This window comes from Peromyscus maniculatus, chromosome 15, assembly GCF_049852395.1.
Source record: "Peromyscus maniculatus bairdii isolate BWxNUB_F1_BW_parent chromosome 15, HU_Pman_BW_mat_3.1, whole genome shotgun sequence".
NCBI lineage: Eukaryota > Metazoa > Chordata > Mammalia > Rodentia > Cricetidae > Peromyscus > Peromyscus maniculatus.
Genome location: NC_134866.1, coordinates 79,122,119 through 79,140,951, shown reverse-complemented (window position 1 = coordinate 79,140,951; position 18,833 = coordinate 79,122,119). Strand labels below are relative to the sequence as shown.

The 18,833-nt window shown below is 43.6% G+C and overlaps 1 protein-coding gene across 3 annotated transcripts in view; it reads left to right on the top strand.

Annotated features, from left to right (window-relative positions):
- The window catches only part of LOC102904309 (baculoviral IAP repeat-containing protein 1b-like), a 55,855-nt gene that overhangs the window by 13,236 nt on the left and 23,786 nt on the right, over positions 1-18,833 (top strand). For 2 of the 3 annotated variants that reach the window (XM_076552131.1, XM_076552130.1), the window contains exons 2-8: positions 6,824-7,391; positions 8,859-8,958; positions 12,168-12,249; positions 13,045-13,096; positions 14,317-14,436; positions 15,407-15,506; positions 18,022-18,103. In XM_076552131.1, coding sequence (XP_076408246.1) covers positions 6,827-7,391; positions 8,859-8,958; positions 12,168-12,249; positions 13,045-13,096; positions 14,317-14,436; positions 15,407-15,506; positions 18,022-18,103 — 1,101 coding nt within the window. In that variant the 5' untranslated portion in view covers positions 6,824-6,826. Of the gene's footprint in view, positions 1-6,632; positions 7,392-8,858; positions 8,959-12,167; positions 12,250-13,044; positions 13,097-14,316; positions 14,437-15,406; positions 15,507-18,021; positions 18,104-18,833 lie in introns of all 3 variants that reach the window. The other variant, XM_076552129.1, reaches the window with a different exon arrangement.

Below are 18,833 nucleotides of genomic sequence, written 5' to 3'. Positions count from 1 at the left end.
GAAGGTGTTTATCAGCTAGAGGACTTCTCTGGTAGAATTTTCAGGGGTACTTATGCATACTATCATATCATCTGCAAATAGTGGAAGTTTGACTTCTTCCTTTCCAATTTGTATCCCCTTGATCGCCTATTGTTGTCTTATTGCTCCAGCTAGAACTTTGAGTACTATGTTGAATAAATATTTAGAGAGTGGATAACCTTGTCTTGTTCCTGATTTTAGTGGAATCTCTTTGAATTTCTCTCCATTTAGTTTGATGGTGGCTGTCAGCTTGCTGTATATTGCCTTTATTATGTTTAGGTATGCTGTTGTATCTATGATCTCTCCAAGACATTTATATGAAGGACTGTTGGACTTTTGTCAAAGATTTTTTCAGCATCTAATGAGATGATGTGTTTTTTTTTCTTTCAGTTTATTTATATAATGGATTACATTGACAGATTTTCGTATGTTGAACCATCCCTGCATCTCAGGGATGAAGCCTACTTGATCATGGTGGATGATTTTTTTGATGTGTTCTTGGATTCAGTTTCCCAGTATTTTATTGAGTATTTTTACATCAAAATTCATGAAGGAAATTGGTTTGTAATTCTCTGTCTTGGTTGCATCTTTGTGTGGTTTGGGTATCAGGGTAACTGTAGCCTCATAAAAAGGTTTCTTTGGGTAGCCCTGGCTGTCCTAGAACTAGCTCTATAGACCAGGCTGGCCTGCAACTCACAGAGACTTGCCTGTTCATCCTAGTTCTGGGATGAAAGGCATGTGCCAGCACTACCCAGCTTCAGCCTGCTTTCTTATAGAACCCAGGACAATCAGCCCAGTAACTTGGGTTACTCTTAATAACCCAAACTTACAAAATTAATCTACTAGGTACCAAATAAAAAAAGGGGAGCACAAATATTGGCTAAGTTTCTGGTACCTGGAGAAGTCTTTTATGTTTGAGGGTTGTTTTTTGTTTGTTTGTTTGTTTTGAGAATTTTGTTAACTATGGTTTTCAAAGTTTCTGGGGTTGAATGGGTGTTTGGAGCAAAGGAGTTAGATTTGTGTGGGGGTTTGAATGATAGCAGAGTCTCTGGGAGCTTCAAATAGCCATTGTCCAAAAGCCTGTGAAGGAGTCTCACAACCTCATGGTCAAAGAATTGTCAGTCGCTTACTTGTGCCTACAACAGCCTCTTGACTGCCACCCTGGATGGCCACTGGGATGTTGGACTAGGAAGTCATCAAGACTTCTGGCAGGTCTTTTCCCTTGGAAAACTCAGTTCTTGGTTTGTTGGCAGACTTTCATTCCTATTACAGAGAGACACAAATTCTGATATGTGAAGTCCCATTGCAGGAAGCCCCCTGAGGAAGGAGCAGGACCTTGGCCATACTGAAGGTAAAGGACCTCAGATGACCATTAGCCAGAGCCAGTGCATGACACACATCAGAATCCTTAAAAATATGCATGCAGCTGACTCAGCAATTCTTATTTCAGGAATTGATTCTGAGAAAATAAAAATGTGAGAAGGATTTATATTAAGAACACAGTACATTGGACTCATCTTTATTTATGAAGAAAATAATGGAAATGACTTAAATGTTCTACATTAGGGCAGGAATTAAGCCATTAAGCATTACCAAACTTTCAAAATGGAAGAGGTGGGAAGCAAGGTGACTCGGGGTAAAAGTGCCTGTCTTCTGAGCCTGACAACTTGACTGGATCCTCATATCCCACCCTGGAGGGATGTTGGAAGGAAGAGAACCAACCTAGAAAAGTGCTCTGACCTCCCCATGAGCTGTGTGGCATGTGTACACCACACACATATGCACTCACACTTCACGTATGCTCACCCACACTCACAGACATTCACCCTTACACATACACTCATACATAAAGTGTTGCCAAGAAAATGAGAATTTCTCCTTAGGGCTCTTCGTCTTACAACAAAATATTTTAAAGGACTCAGACCATTTTATTAGAGTCTGAGAACCATTTTATTAGTCTTCATCAAAAACAACAGGGCAGGCAAGCTGTAAATCTTGGCAGCTGCCAGGAGGAAAGAGAATGAGAGGAAAAGGCCATGCCTTTGGAGAATGGATCCCAGGAAATAGGCAGGTTTAGCAATGAAGGTCAGGCAAGCATCTGCATGGAGAGTGGGTCATCAGGATCCCGAGAGAGGAGTCTGCAGAGAAGCAGTAAGAGGTCCACGTGTCAAGAAAAGCATGCTGTGGAAAAGAAATAGAAAGCAGAGGGAAAGTCACACCTTACTTAGAATTCAGAACAGTGGACAGACTCAGCAGGACTTCCTGGTGGAAGCTGTGGAAGCTACTGATAGGGGGTAGGGCTTCTGAGAAGTACACCTTCTCCCCAGGGGCCTGAGTATTCTTTCCATCTCCTTAGCTTGTCTGCAGGAGAATCAGATGCAGTCTCCTAGCCAGGTGATGCATAGGCCTAGGTAGATTAACTCTTAAAGGAGAAGTGGTGATTAGTAATAATAACTCTTCGGGGACAGTAATAAGTGATGTTGCAATCATTGGAACAGATGAGAATGTCATGTCTCTACCCAGGGCCAGAAATGGACCTCAGATGTCATTCCTTTAGCCGAGAGGAAGTAGCTTTGTGATGTATAAGTGGTGTCCAAAACCAGCCATAAGGGAGGTGGACATCCTCAATTGCCTCAAAGGCTACTGGTCCCTACTTAACTACGTAGCATTAACTTCTCAAGTGTCGAGGCCCTGTAATCATTTAGGAGTTGGTGTCAAGTTAGTCTGGTTACTTCTGGCTTCCAGTCAAGGAAATTTCTTGTTTTCCAGTTACCTGCCCTAAAACTGCCTGGCCAGCTTGTATCTTCTGTTCTCATCAGAAGAACAATGGGAAATCAGGCATGGTGATATGTCATGAGCTATTGCGGGCCATGATGCAAATACAGGAGATAGCAATTGATAATACCGTTGTCAACCCACTAGATGGATAATTCTCTGATGGAGGAGAACCTCATTCAAGCAAAGCTTATGAGGCCACAGACTCTGAAAACTGTCTGTGATTTTCCATGTGCAGAAACAACGATGGTATCTTCCCAATACCTGCACTGGAATGAGTAATCTCATGTGATGTGTATAAGTAACCTCATGATTACATCTCAATCTTATGGGCACATATATCTGTGGATGGTCAGGAAGATGACTTCTCATTAAGCTGTATAATTTTGATAAATAGAAAATATCCTAAGATATGCTTCATAATCAGATCTATTGTCCCATGAGGACTGTAAGAGACTTAAAAGCCAGTTTTGTTTCTTTAACTCAGACTAACATAAGAAAACAACAATTTCTCCCAAATCTAAGACAACCTACATATATTTAGCTGATTTGAAACCTCAGAGCAATTTCAAACTAGACTGAATGTTTCTGTAAACAGACCATAAATGAAAAACTTTACACATATGTACAAGCTCAGAGTTGCTTATGTCTAACTAAGCTTATTAACACAAAGCAACTTAAAATACTATGCCAGCCTCTTTTGCCAAGTCTGGCTGATAAAGACCTACTCCCTGTGCAAATCCCTTAGCAGCTTGTCTCCCAGGGCACTGTGTCCTCAGCTTCAGGTCACAGCCTGTAAACCAGGAAACTTGAGGCTGAGTATTGCCATGGTTACTCACTCCCCTCAGATGTAGCCTTTGTAAGCTTTTTTTTTTTTTTTTTTTTTTTGGTTTTTCGAGACAGCGTTTCTCTGTGTAGCTTTGCGCCTTTCCTGGAACTCGCTTTGGAGACCAGGCTGGCCTCGAACTCACAGAGATCCGCCTGGCTCTGCCTCCCGAGTGCTGGGATTAAAGGCGTGCGCCACCACCGCCCGGCTTCTTTGTAAGCTTTTTTATTGAAAACGTTTGTTGTTGAATGTGTATATAAGCTATGTGAACAAAGAAGATAGAGAGAATTGGAACTAGAGATTTAGAACTGGAGAATAAGAGATGGAAATAAAAAGAACATGACCCTCAGATCATGCATGTGAGTCTTTTTCCCTCAGATAGATAGAAACTTATTCCCAATGACCCTCAGACAAAAAAGGTTCTTAAAGCCCTGCTGCTCTGAAGGCATTCTTTTATGCAACCCTGGTTGCATCCTTGAGGACTGGTCTCTCAGGCTGAGAAAGGGGAAGACAGTCATACATTTGATGCTAATGTGACCTGTATATTGTGTTCCAGGTTAGCCTGGAATACACAGTGATCCTGTCTCCAAAAATGGAAACAAAACCAAGACCAGCCCTACACTGAGGGCTGGGACTACTGCCCAGTGTTGGGTACTTGCTTAGCATACAGAAGACCTTGGGCTCCTTCCTACAACCACAATTTGTCAATTTTGCAGTGTAACTTGTAACCAAGAGAAAGGTACTTCATATATTTCTATAGCAGCCATTACAATAATTATGTTCCTGGGTCGGGAGACCAGGGAATTGGGTGAAGACCGAGGTTCCAGAGATTAACATGAAAGGTGGAAGATGGGAAGCTCTTCCCTGCCTGGGCTTCACTCAACCAAGGGAGCATGCTCAAGAGAGCTAGCATTGTAAGAGCATCGTGGGCGGCAGGTGCTGTGCAAATATCATGTGAAATGTCAAGCAGAGCCCTTTCCCCTCGTGTGGAGCCAGACCATAGTCCAGGTCTGGCACTTTTCTGAGGTCATCAGTGTCTCTCCTTTATAGGATCCACTCTGTAACTCCCCATGAACTCTAGACAAGCCCTTGGAAAGAGGTACAAGAACCTATGAACCCTAGTGGCTGCCCTCCAGACTCAAAGCCGTGCTTGTAACGGGGGCAGCTGGAGTTCACATGCAGAGTACGAACCCTGGAAAGTGAACACAATAAAAGTAATGGTTTCAAGGGTTTGGAGAGAGGGCTTTGCAGTTGAGTGGGTACTGCCCTCACAAAGGAACCAACTTTGACTCATGGCCCCCAGGCCAGGCCACTCACAACAACATGTAACTGAAGCTCCTGGGGATCCAACACCTTTTCTGGAACATACACACCCATATACATACGTAAAAATAAAATCTTTAAGGATAAATATTTAACTGAATGATTGTATCCAATATTCACCATCAGGCTAAACAATTTTGTATATATTTTTCTTTTATGCACATGGTAAACATATGCCCATGTTCTACCTTGTCTCCATAATTCACACTTGGAGTTGGACATGCTGACATCTACCTGTAAACATCCTAGCATGCTAGCGGCTGAGGTCCTGGGTTGGATCATTCCAAGTTCTTGGCCTCCTGTACAAAGAATTGGAAATAGAGGCTCACATGGATTTGCACAAGAACAAGATGAACTAAACAGTGGTACAGACTTACCTTCAAGACTGACAGTGGACCACATGAGGGAGAGTATTCAAGGGGCCGAATTCTTATTTGGAGATTTCTTTTATGGTGCTCGGGAGAAGGAAAGGTTGATTACCAGGCAAGGGCTTGAATTATGCAAGTATATCGACAGACAGACTTGAATTATGCAAGTCCTTGGTCACCGTGCCTGTCACTCTCCACAATGCCTGTGATTTTCATCATATACATGCCCCAAATGGGAAATAGAGGAATCTCCTCAAACATTTACTTAAAGACACAGTTTTGCTTTCCTGCATGTGCACCCCAAACCAGTTCAGGCCACATCAGCTGTAGCACGAATCTTAAAAGGTCTTATTAATAGAACCAAACCTGGAGCCAGGTACTGGGGTCAACACTGGAAGATCAGAGAAGCAGAATAAGCCACAGCCACCTCACCTTGCCAGTTCCTCAGCTGATCCTGTTTCCTCAGACTAGAAGCCTCTGAGTCCTCATCCAAATGAATCTCAGCTGAACTGCTGCTCAAAGGCCTAAAAGTTTAACCAGCTCTAGTTCCTGGTCCTCACGCCTTATATACCTTTCTGCTTTCTGCCATAACTTCCTAGGATTAAAGGCTTGAGTCACCATGCCTGGCTGTTTCCAGTGTGGCTTTGAACTCACAGAGATCTGGATGGATCTCTGCCTCCCAAGTGATAGGATTAAAGGCGTGTGTGCCACCATTTTCTGACCTCTATGTCTATCTAGTGGCTGTTCTGTCCTCTGACCCCAGATAAGTTTATTAGGATGCACAATATATTGGGGGACACAATATCACCACACATCAGCCTTTTCGATCATCCTGTCCCAATCCATTGGGAATATTTGATGAGACAGGATGATCTAAATTTGACTGTTGCTAGGGGCAGAGAAACCTGTGGGATTGTTCAGAGATGAGGCTACATGTAGCCCAGTGCAGGCTGGGTTGTGAAGGAGGTGTGTGTATGAAAGGTGTACACAGGTGAAGGACATAGGATACCAAGGACATCATTACAAAACCAAATAGGGTCCAGACAAAGTTCTCTACTGTGGTTGGCTGTTTCAACCTTAAACTCTAGGCTAGAACCGGCTACATGCAAGGTTCTATCTCAGAGAAGCAAGCAAGCAATCCAGCTAAAGGACATTTGCAAGTCTTCGTGAATGGAGTCAGGTCCCTCTCTGGTTCATTGTCAGTGCTCAAGGCCTAGCCTGGCTTGGCACTCAGGTAGGTGCTTAGCAAATATTTGTCGATTAAGGGGATGAATATTGATGTTTCATAGTTTCTCAAGCAACTTCTTTCTGTCTTTCACAAGTTGCAGTCAAAGGTCAACTTACAAGAGTTGCTTGTCTCCTACCTACCATGTGAGTCCTGGCGAACAAACTGAAGTCATTGCGTTTATGGCACGTCCCTTTACCCACCGACTTGTCTCTCTGGCCCTGAGACACAACCCTTTATAACAAAAACAATACAGACACCAATCATCTGCTCTCCTGTCTCTACTAGAAAATGGCAGCCGAGGGAGAAGCCTTTGAGGAGAGGATTTCCGAATTTGATGATGAGTCGGCCTCTGAGTTCTCTGCTCTTCTCGGTGTGGATGCATTTCAGGTCAGAAAGAGACGAGATGAAGAAGACCATCAGGAGCGAATGAAAATGAAGAAAGGTTTTAACTCGCACATGCGCACTGAGGCCAAGCGATTAAAGACTTTCCTGACCTATGACACGTTCAGATCATGGACGCCACAGGACATGGCAGCCGCTGGGTTTTACCACACTGGGGTGAAACTTGGGGTTCAGTGCTTCTGCTGCAGCTTAATCCTCTTTTGCACCAGACTCAGCAATCTTCCCATAGAAAGCCACAAGAAATTCCGTCCAGGATGCGAGTTCCTTTTGGGCAAAGACGTCGGTAACATCGGCAAGTATGACATCAGGGTGAAGAGTCCCGAGAAGCTGAGAGGTGGCAAAGCAAGGTACCAAGAAGAGGAGGCCAGACTGGAGTCCTTTGAGAACTGGCCGTTTTATGCCCATGGGACATCGCCCCGTGTGCTCTCAGCAGCTGGCTTTGTCTTTACAGGTAACTGGATTCTATCTTCTGAGGTGTTTCTGTAAAACATTAAGTTTAGTTTCCATTTTTTAAAAACGTGTGTGTGTGTGTGTGTGTGTGTGTGTGTGTGTGTGTGTGTGTGTGTGTGATATTTGCCCTGTGAGTGCAGGTGTCCAGAGAGTCCAGAAAAGAACACGATAGCCTCTGGAGCACTGGTTTCACGTGGTTGTGAACTGTCTAGAGTGGGTGCCGGGAACCAAACCAAACCAAACCAGTCCTTGCAAGAGAGAGCCCTCTTAGCCACTGAGCCGTCTATCCAGTCCTCTGTTCCTCCTCCTCCTCCTTCTCCTTGTCCTCCTCCTCTTCCTCTTCCTCCTCCTCCTCTCCTTTTCCTCCTCCTCCTCTTTTCCTCCTCCTCCTCCTTCTTTCTCTTCTTATTTTCTTCTTCCTCTTCTTTCTCTTCCTCCTCTTCTTCCTCCTTTTTGTCCTCCTCCTCCTCTTCTTCTGCTACCTCTGGTTAATCATTCCTTATTTGCTAAACATGTTAGAGGAGACCTAGTTCATTGACCATCAACTTTAATAATTTTATTTCCACTTTAATTTACTTTTAATGAAGCATGATTAGCTTGACAAGTATGTGTAAAATGAAAGGTTCTTTTCTGTAAATTTTAACCTTAGAAACTGTTAACTGGAGGTTGAGGGTATAGCTCATTACTAGAGGGTTAACTTGGCCATTGCCTTAGTTCCAGCACTGGAAAACAAAAATAAAGAGACTCTGGAAAACATTAGTTCAGTTCATAAGGTCATGAAAATGGATCAGGAGATAGCTCCATCCCACTTTCCTCTAGTTTCATGAACATCACTACTCGTGTATTTCCATGATTCGTTTAATTTCTATGGTTTTGGAAGGATTCTTTCACTTGTTTAACCCCCATCCATGAGGCAAACTGCCTTTGAGCATGCTGCAACTTGAAATGCCTTAGCCACACACAGGTGTTAGGACAGACGTGAATGATAATTATAGCAGCGTCTGCAGTGTGCAGAGTACCCACTTAGGCTATGCATGGATTGAACACGAATTCTAATTCAGCCAGTTTGCCCTTCCCCCACATCTCATGGTTAACTTCACCGAGGTTCAAAGAATTAGAGAAACATGCCTTCATTTCCATAGAAAAGCATGGCAAAGCTAACTCTTAGGACTTCTAGGGGCATCATTCCAGTGAGTCCTAGTATTTGCCCGCTTTGCTATCACTTTGGTCTAGGAGAAGCCAAGGTGTGAGGACTGTGTATATGGAGGAAGGGATGGCTGGGGGATGGGGGTCCAGGGCTCGGAAGGGAGTCATTTAGGGCAGTGGGACTGTGAGCAAGGATTCAGCCAGAGAGGCCGTGGAAGAACAGGCATGCTGGAGTCTGTCTTGTTCTGGAACAAGATGTTCACTTCCAAGATCTCATCTGGTGCCATTGCTGGCCAGTCAAAACATGCCACTGCATCTGCAGGTAAAAGGGACACCGTGCAGTGTTTCTCCTGTGGTGGATGCTTGGGAAACTGGGAAGAAGGAGACGATCCTTGGAAGGAGCATGCCAAGTGGTTCCCCAAGTAAGCAGACAAGCAATTTATTCTTATTTTCAGGGTTTATTGTTGTTTTTGGTGTTGTTTGTTTGGTTTTGTTATTTATTTATTTATTTATTTAATATTTTTATTTTATAATTAACTTAATTTCACATATCAGTCACGGATTCCTGTCCTCCCTCCTCCCACGCCCCAGCTCTCCCGCCCCAACCCACCTCCCATTCCCACCTCCTCCAAGGCAAGGTCTCCCCTGGGGAGTCAGCCCAGCCTGGTAGACTTAGCCGAGGCAGGTCCAGTCTTCTGCTCCCTACACCAAGGCTGAGCAAAAGTGTCCCAGCATAGGCCCCACGCTCCAAAAAGCCAGCTCATGCACCAAGGACAGGTCCTGGCTCCACTGCCTGGGGGCCTCCCAAACAGTTCAAACTAATCAACTGTCTCACTTATCCAGAGGGCCTGGTCCAGTTCCATGGGGGCTCCTCAGCCATTGGTTCACAGTTCATGTGTTTCCACTAGTTTGGCTATTTGTCCCTGTGCTTTTTCCAATCATGTTCTCAATATCTCTACATCATATAATCCCTCCTCTCTCTTGCTGATTGGACTCCTGGAGCTCTACCTGGGGCTTGGCCGTGGATCTCTGCATCCACTTCCATCAGATACTGGATGAGGGTTCTATCATGACAATCAGGGTGTTCAGCCATCCAATCACCAGAGTAAGTCAGCTCAGGCACTCTCTCGACCATTGCCAGTAGTCTATAGTGGAGGTATCTTTGTGGATTCCTGGGGATCTCTCTAGCACTCTGCTTCTTCCTATTCCCCTGGGGTCTTCATTCATCATGGTATCTCCCTCCCCATTCTCCACTCTGCTCCTATCCAGCTGGGACCTCCCGCTCCCCTAAGCTCACTTTCCCCTGACCCTTGCCCTCCATTACTCCCCCACCCCCAGTTTGCTCATGTAGATCTCATCCATTTCTCTGTTGCTGGGCGATCCCTGTGTCTTTCTTAGTGTTCTCTTTACTAGTCCCTGGAGTTGTGAGTAGCAGTCTAGTCATCCTTTGTTTTACATCTAGTATCTTCCTATGAGTGAGTACATACCATGTTTGTCCTTCTGAGTCTGGGTTACCTCACTCGGGATGATTTTTTCTAGTTCCATCAATTTGCCTGCAAACCTCATGTTGTCATTGTTTTTCTCTGCTGAGTAGTACTCCATTGTGTATATGTACCACATTTTATTTATCCATTCTTCAGTTGAAGGGCATCTAGGTTGTTTCCAGGTTCTGGCTATTACAAATAATGATGCTATGAACATAGTTGAGCATGTGTCCTTGTAGTATGATTGAGCATTCCTTGGGTATATGCCCAAGAGTGGTATAGCTGGGTCTTGAGGGAGGTTGATTCCCAATTTTCTAAGAAAGTGCCATATTGGTTTTTTTTTTTTTTTTTTTTTTTTTTGGTTTTTTTTTTCGAGACAGGGTTTCTCTGTGTAGCTTTGCGCCTTTCCTGGAACTCACTTGGTAGCCCAGGCTGGCCTCGAACTCACAGAGATCCTCCTGGCTCTGCCTCCCGAGTGCTGGGATTAAAGGCGTGCGCCACCACTGCCAGGCGCCATATTGATTTTTAAAGTGGCTGTACAAGTTGGCACTCCCACCAACAGTGGAGGAGTGTTCCCCTTGCTCCACATCCTCTCCAACATAAGCTGTCTTCAGTGTTTTTGATCTTAGCCATTCTGACGGGTGTAAGATGGTATCTCATAATTGTTTTGATTTGCATTTCCCTGATGACAAAGGATGTTGAGCAATTCCTTGAATGTCTTTCAGCCATTTGAGTTTCTTCTTTTGAGAATTCTCTGTTTAGCTCTATAACCCTTTTTTTTTTTTTTTAAATTGGACTATTGGGTATTTTGATGTCTAATTTCTTGAGTTCTTTATATGTTCTGGATATCAGCCCTCTGTCAGATGTGGGGTTGGTGAAGAATTTTTTCCCATTCTGTAGGCTGTTGTTTTGTCTTGTTGACCATGTCATTTGCACTACAAAAGCTTCTCAGTTTCAAAAGTGAGTGCTGGGCACTGAATTCCCGTCTTCTGCAAATACATTAAGTGCCCACTCTCCAGCTCCTCTCCCTGTTATTAAATGATTTTTTCCCCCGGAGACAGGGTTTGTCTGTGTAGTCCTCACTGTCCTGGAACTCACGCTGTAGAGCAGGATGGCCTTGAACTCGCAGAGATCCATCTGCCTCTGCCTCCCGAATGCTAGGATTAAAGGTGTGTGCCAACACTGCCTCACTAAATTGTGTTTTGTTTTGTTTTTTTTATCCCCAGTACTACAAAATGTCTTGTCAAGTAAAAATTTCATGATTTACCTTAACTAACAAATGAGTTCATCTGAACAGGGATGGAAATGGTGTATAAGTAAATGAAGATGATATGTTTAAAATATTGGGGGCGGTGGTGGCGCACGCCTTTAATTCCAGCACTTGGGAGGCAGAGGCAGGTGGAGCTCTGTGAGTTTGAGGCCAGGCTGGTCTACAAGTGAGTTCCAGGACAGGCACCAAAGCTACACAGAAAAACCCTGTCTCGAAAAACAAAAACAACAACAACAAAATAACAGGTGGTTTCACACCCTGTGGAACCTGCACAAAATGAAGATGCTTACTGGAAGTGGTGGCACACAACTGTAACCCCAGTTCGAGGAGGGAGGTGGCAGTAGAATCAGGAGTTCAAGGCCATCTTCTGATTTAAAAAAAATGACAAGGAGACCAGATGCCTGGGTCACCACCCACCAGGACCACAGGAGGGAGAGCAAGTGGATTTTACTTCAGAGAATCAGTTTTTGTTATTGTGGTGGTCTATGTGGGGAGCACTGCCCACAGTGGACTGGACCCTCCCACATCAATCATTAATCAAGAAAATGCCCCACAGACTTGCCTACAGACTGATCTGGTGGAGACATTTTCTCAACTGTGGCTCCCTCTTCCCAGATGACTCCAGCTTGTGTTAAGTTGACAAAATAACTAACCAGCGCAAGGTTTGATTTTAAATAATGATATAGTTTATCACTGATAAAATTTAAATTTTTCTAACAGCATGATGTTAATCCTCATGAGTAAGGTTTCAGGAAATTTTTGACAGTTTTATTGAGGTATCAAATTCATCAATTTGATGGGTATTTCACAAATATTTATTGTGATATAATCTTTGTCACAGTATTGGGGTAATTTTTAATTACATTTTTCATTATAGGTGTGAATTCCTTCAAAGTAAGAAATCCTCAGAGGAAATTGCCCAGTATATTAAAAGCTACGAGGGATTTGTCCATGTAACGGTAATTCACAACAGCAAACTCTTGACAATAGTGTGTGTTCATTACCTAGTATTATCTGAATCCTCAGGGTGAGGATTTTTATTTTTTTTCATGGATCCATTCTCTCACCTCTCCTCTGCAGAGTGGAGACACAACAATCTTGTGGTCTTGCTCAGCTGGACCCATGTGGTTTTTTAAGCTGGCTTTGGGTGGCTTCCGCTGCCTCCTCATCTTCCCTCTGACTGAGGCCACTGCCCTGGCTTCCTGCTGCCTCCCTCTGGATGCCTGACTCAGTCTTCTGTCCTAGTTCCTGGTGACAGCAGGGCCCTCAGAGCTGGCTCCTGCCCCTGGCTGTCTAGGCTCTAAAGTAGTAAGGACTTCCTAGTGGCAAGAGGTGGGAAACTTAGCCCAAACAGAAGCCAAGGGGGGATGTCATGGCTGACTGACTCAGAAGCAGCGTCTGCACAGAGCACAGACTGAAAGTCTGGGTGCAGTTTTCTTGGAGGGAGAGTTGCTCAATCAGAAAGGTCCTTCTGAGGTGAGCTTCCTTCCTGTGGCTCAGTTCCTCATGAGTCAAAAAGCATCTGTGTGTGACTGCAGTTCTGTGGCTGAGCTGTGTGTCCCCTAAGAGTGACCCTGAGAAAATTCCCATTTTGCAACATCGATAGGAATCAACCCAAAACTAAAGGACAGAATTGTGAACATTTCTGCTGCTCTAAGGAAACTTGGCTTTAGTGGGGGAAGTCCTTCACTTGCAGCTCACAGAGAGATGCGTATTTTATAAATCAGTCAGTAACCTGAATTTCTTTGCTTCAGGGAGAACATTTTGTGAATTCCTGGGTCAGAAGAGAATTGCCTATGGTGTCAGGTAAAACCTCAGGCACATTCCAAATGCTTTGCTTCTTTCTTTCCTTTCCTGTGTTTCCCCACACCCCCATGTCTGTGTGGTGCCACATGTGTGCAGGTGCTTTTGGAAGTCAGATGGGGGGTATCAGATCCCTTGGAGCTGGAGTAGCAGGCATGTGTGAAAGCTTGATGTGATTGCTCGGAATTGAACTTGGGTCCTCTGGAAGCATAGTAAGTGCTCTTAACTACGGAGCCATCTCTCCAGCCCTGATCAACTTGCTTTAAAAATTAGATTCATAAGTGATTTCCCTGTTATGGAAGGACTTTGGTTTGTTTTTGTTTTTCTTTATGGGTGGGAGAGATGGCTCAGAGCTCAAGCTCACTTACTGCTTTGCAAAGGACTGGGGTTAGGTTCCCAGCACACATATGGCAGCTCACAACTCTGCAAGTCCAGTTGCAGAGGATCCAGTGCCCTCCTCTGACCTCCAGGGGCACTGCACACATGTGGTGCAGTCAAACATGCAGAAAACACACCTATATCAAAAATAAAAATAAATAAATCTTTAAAAGTAAACTTTTCAAAATTACACTCAATTTTTTACTTAGTATTGTATGTGGGTATGCACGGGTCCCATGTGTGAAGGTGCAAAAGTCAGAGGACCACTTAGAGGAGTCGGTTCTCTCCTTCTACCATGAGAGTTCCAGGAATTAGTTAAAAGCTTGTTAGGGTTCGAGGCAAACATCTAAACCACAGAGTCTGCGAAGTGGCTTAGTTCTGAGTGTAGGTGAGCACAGCTAACCACAGTACAGGCGGAGCCATAGCTGACGTTTCCCTGAAAACAACTAAAACCTTGGATAAAATGTTTTAGAAGCACTTTCAGGGTCCTTCCTATCCCAGGCTGGCCTCAAACTCAAATGAACCTTGAACTTTTGGCCCTCCTGCTGAGTGCTGAGACAGAGCTTCTCAGGTGCTGGGGATGGAACCAACCTAGGACTTCCTGAATGCCAAGAGAGTACTCTCCAAAGTGAGCTATATCCCCAGTCCCCCAAAGTGTTTGTAAATGGCACAGCACACTGTGAAGAAACTAAGAATTATTCTACAGTGAGGGGACTTCATGCTTTTCTAGCCACCCTCAATTATTTTGACGCAAGCAAGTACACCAGATCATTCCACCTGCACACACAGCTAACTTGAACTTTGCGATCAAAGCCTGCTGCTCTCATCTACATCTGTTTTTCAAGCTTACTGCAATGACAGCATCTTCGCTAATGAAGAACTAAGGCTGGACACCTTTAAGGACTGGCCCCATGAGTCCCCTGGGGCTGTTGAAGCTCTGGTCAGAGCAGGCCTTTTCTACACAGGTGAGTCAGCTTTGTATTTTCTTTATTTTATGTTTGTGTGTATGAGTGTTTGCCTGCATGTGTGCCTGCCACAAGCCTGTGTGGCACCCTCAGAGGCCAGACAGGGTGTTGGATCCTCTGGAACTGGGGTTATAAATGACTGAGCCATCATGTGGCTGCTGGAACAAAACCTGACTCCTTTGCAGAGCCACAAGTGACCTTATGGCTCAACCTCTCTCTGGTACCTCGTCAGTATCTTGTGCCCAGCACATACTCTAATCCTGCTCCTGCCTTTCTCTTCACACTCTACCATTTGTCATGGATCTCCTTGGGGCGCCCAAGACCTTCAAATTCCATAGCTCAGCCTCTGAACATGTGGATTCTGCAGTCACTCCATCAACAGACATCTTCCACTGGCACAAATGACCTCACCACACGGTCTGGACCCTTTGTGTCCTCCTGGCTGCCTTCCTCAAGTCTCAAGATGACATGTCCTATTTCTAATGAAACACAGCTGGCAATAATGTGAGAAGAGACAAGGGATTCTTCATAATCTAGCTAGCATAGAGATGCCTAAATGTGTTCTTCCATCTCACCCCCCAACAAGTATATTCTTTCTGATTTATTCTTTAAGCAAATGCTTACTGATTGTGTCTGTAAAAGTCACTGGTGTCCAAATCAGACAGAAATCTCTGCTCTCACTGATCTTCTGTTCCAGATTCTGATGGCAAATCTTCCAGGATGAGTTTTCGAGAGGGTGTTCATCAGAGCACACAGTGCACAGGAACATTCAGTGACTATTGCTGAACACCCCATTGAAGGACCAAGAGTCCTGTGTGAACTAGTGCCCCCTAGTGATCCATGCGTGACTTTGCCACACAATCCAATTGGAGCTGCAAACAGGATTTTACTAGTGAAATCTGGAGTTATTATCCGCTTGTGAGTTGACAGGTGTATGTGCTGTTGAACTGACCATATTCCCTCATTCTAGGCAAAAACGACACTGTCCGGTGCTTTTCCTGTGGAGGATGTATGTCGAAATGGGAGGAAGGTGACGACCCATTAAAAGATCACACCAAGTTTTTTCCCAAGTGAGCACGGTGAATTCTCTTGACTTGGAATGTACCTCAATAGTTATCCCTCTCTGTCCATGTTTTCCCTGTGGATAGGATCTGCCCCCTCCTCTGGTTCCTGTTGTGAAGGATGCATCCTTATAGCTTCATCTCTTTCCTCCCAAGACACTCCCTGTCTAGCTTTTATCTTATCAGAGTTAGATCTTGGTTTTGGTTGTGTGCATATACACACTTAAAGACAGGGTCTCTCTATGAGCCCGGACTGTCTTAAAAATGCTATCCAGCACAGTAGGACTTGAACCCATGATCCTCCTGCCTCAGTCTCCTGAGTGCTGGCTCTACAGAGACGTACCACCATGTCTAACAATTCCATGCCTTTCTGGTTCTTTTGATTGCAAGCTAGTTTTCTGTCCTCCTCATTCTAGAATTTAGAGTTTTCTATTGCTATTGTCTAGGATGTTCCAAGTGGTTTTTTTTTTTTTTTCCCAGTGCTGGGGAGGGAACCAGTGAGTTGGACATGCGAGGCAAGCTTTTACTGTTGAGCTACTCTGACCCCTTTTCTGTCAATCTTCAAGTTAATTTTTATCTCTTTTCTACACATAAAAAACTGTATAAAAGTTCAATTTCAAAATGAAATTTATTGTTTTCACTTAGAAATTAAAATATATTTTCAGAGATTAAATATATACAGATTGAAAAGTGAGTACTTCTGGGCATAGTGTTAAACATTTAGAATCCTAGCTCTTGGAAAGCTAGAGGAAGAAAAACATAGCTTTGTTTTATACTAAATGCTTTAATATGAATTATCTGAAATCTACTCTACTTTAAAAATCCAGCACTTGTAATTGAGAAATAAATATCTTTTGCTATGGTATCCCTTTGAAGGCATGAAAATCGGTGTTGGTGTCTCTGTGGTCTTTGTTCAGTTCCACAGTTGTGTCCTGTGTGCACGCAATGCATGCCTGAAATTGTACTAAATCATTTTGGCCTTAGAAAAATTTAAGTTTAATATTTGACTTTTAAATATATCAGGGGTTTTTTTTTTTTTTTGCTTTTTTTCTATTTGTTTTGTTTTTGTATGTGTGGTTTTTTTTGTTTGTTTTTGTTTTGTTTTGTTTTCGACACAGGGTTTCTCTGTGTAGGCCTGGCTGTCCTAGAACTCACTCTGTAGACCAGGCTGGCCTTGAACTTGCAGAGATTCCCCCTGTCTCTGCCTTCCAAGTGCTGGGATTAAACACATGTGCTAGTACCCACCCACCTTAATTTGTAAAGTTTTAAATAATTATTTTGTCTTGAGATAGAATAGTAATAGTATCCCAAGTCCTTAATAATATTTTTAAATGTTTTATTAACATTCATTAATTATATATAATAATAATGATATTTTCATATACAAACATTATGACCTTTACATATATATAGAGACAGTGTATTCCAATCATGGTCACCACCATCCCCCCATCGCCCTCTCTTATATCCCTTGAGTTCTCCTTAGTTCCTGTCCTTTTAAAATCACATGTCAGGGCTATGTAGCAAGACCTATCCTCAACTGAAATAAAGAAATAAATGGAGTGTTTCCATCTAATTTTGAAATTAGAAGATGCTCGACTGCAATGGTCACTTTTTTCTTTTCCCTTTACTTATTTTTTTAAATATTTGATAATTTAAAATATTATGTGCATGGCTGTTTTGCCTACAATTATCTCTGTGCACTACATGTATGCCTGGTGCTCACAGAGCTCAGAAGAGGGTATTGGATCCCCTAGAACTAGAGTTACAGGAGGTTGTGAGCTATCTGATATGGGTTTTGTCCTTTGTTGTCCTTTCTATGAATCTCGAGTTTTCTCATTTTTTACTCTTTAAAATTTTTATTTGTTATTACTTTGTTTCTTCTGTAAATGTGTGTTTATGAGTATATGCGTGTATTTATATTGTATGTACTATATACAGGCCAAAGAGAGACATGGAACAACCCAGCCTCCTTTTTTTTCAAGACAGGGTTCTCTGTGTAGCCCTGGCTGTCCTGGAACTCACTCTGTAGACCAGGTTGGCCTTGAACTCAGAGACCTGCTTGTCTTTGCCTCCCTAGTGCTGGGATTAAAGGCGTACCACCACCACCCGGGAGCATCTTCTTCTTTAAGTCCCCATCTTGTTCCCAGGAGACAGGGTCTCTCACTGAACCTGAGCTAAGCTGGCATCCAGCAAGCCCCAGTGATCCCCTCGCCTCCACTCCCACAGTGCTGGGAAACTGTGTTTTATCCTTTAAGCTTCTTGTAGCTGTTTCATGGACAGACACTAACTATGCGCTCATTCCAGCACATTCCCCGGATGTCCTTACCATTACTTTACAACCACTTTCCTGGTGTTGTTGAAAGCCACAGTCTGTGTGTCATATACAAAACAACACTACAGAATCCCTGAAACTGTCAGCTTTCCACTTCAGTCTCGGCCCCAGATCTTCATGTTTAATAAAAACCCAACACAAGCACTTAAGTATATGCAACTATTTTGTGACTTTATCTCCTCTGTTTAGCTGTGTATTTCTTCAAAACCTGAAGTCCTCTGCAGAAGAGATTCCTGCCTTTCAGAGTCACTACACACTTCCAGAGGTCACGGTAATGGACACCACCCCTTCTCTGACTCAGCAGCACATGGTCCTGTGGGTGAACACTGTTTTGAACAGCAATTGCCAATTGTCAGTGTATCATAATTAAATCCATTCTATAGTTATCCAATAAGCACTATCAAGTGAGAAGTATAAACAGGAACTTTACAGTGGACAAGGGAGACACACTAGCTGGCTTCATGAAATGCAGAGTCAACTTCTCCTATGAGAAGTCTGGTGTTGAAATTCTTTTAGACTTATTAAACATTCAGACTAACTGGACCCCATCTGTGACCTTTGGAAGGTACTAGGCTTGTCTTCTTACTTCTTTTGGGATGTGCAAGGCAAGTTTATTTTGTTTGGGACAAGTTCTCACTGTGTAGCCCAGGCTGACTTTGAACTTGCTATGTTCAAGTCCCAGACTGGCTGGGAATTTTTGATCCTCCTGCCTCAACCTTCCAAATGCTGGAATTACAAGTGTGTGCCACATTCCTATTTGATTTTTGTTCTATACTGCAATTCAGGAGATCAAACCCAAGGTCTTGTGTAAGCTAGGCAAGGAATCTATGACTGAGCTGTACCCCTGGCCTACAGACATGTTTCTCTAACAAAGCAAGTGCCCAGCCAAATCATGCAGTCAGATGATGCTCTGACCCCTCCATGTTTCTCTGACACAGTCTAACCATTAGTTCATTGCTGACACAAAGCACCTCACACTGTGGTGATGGACATGCTGATTC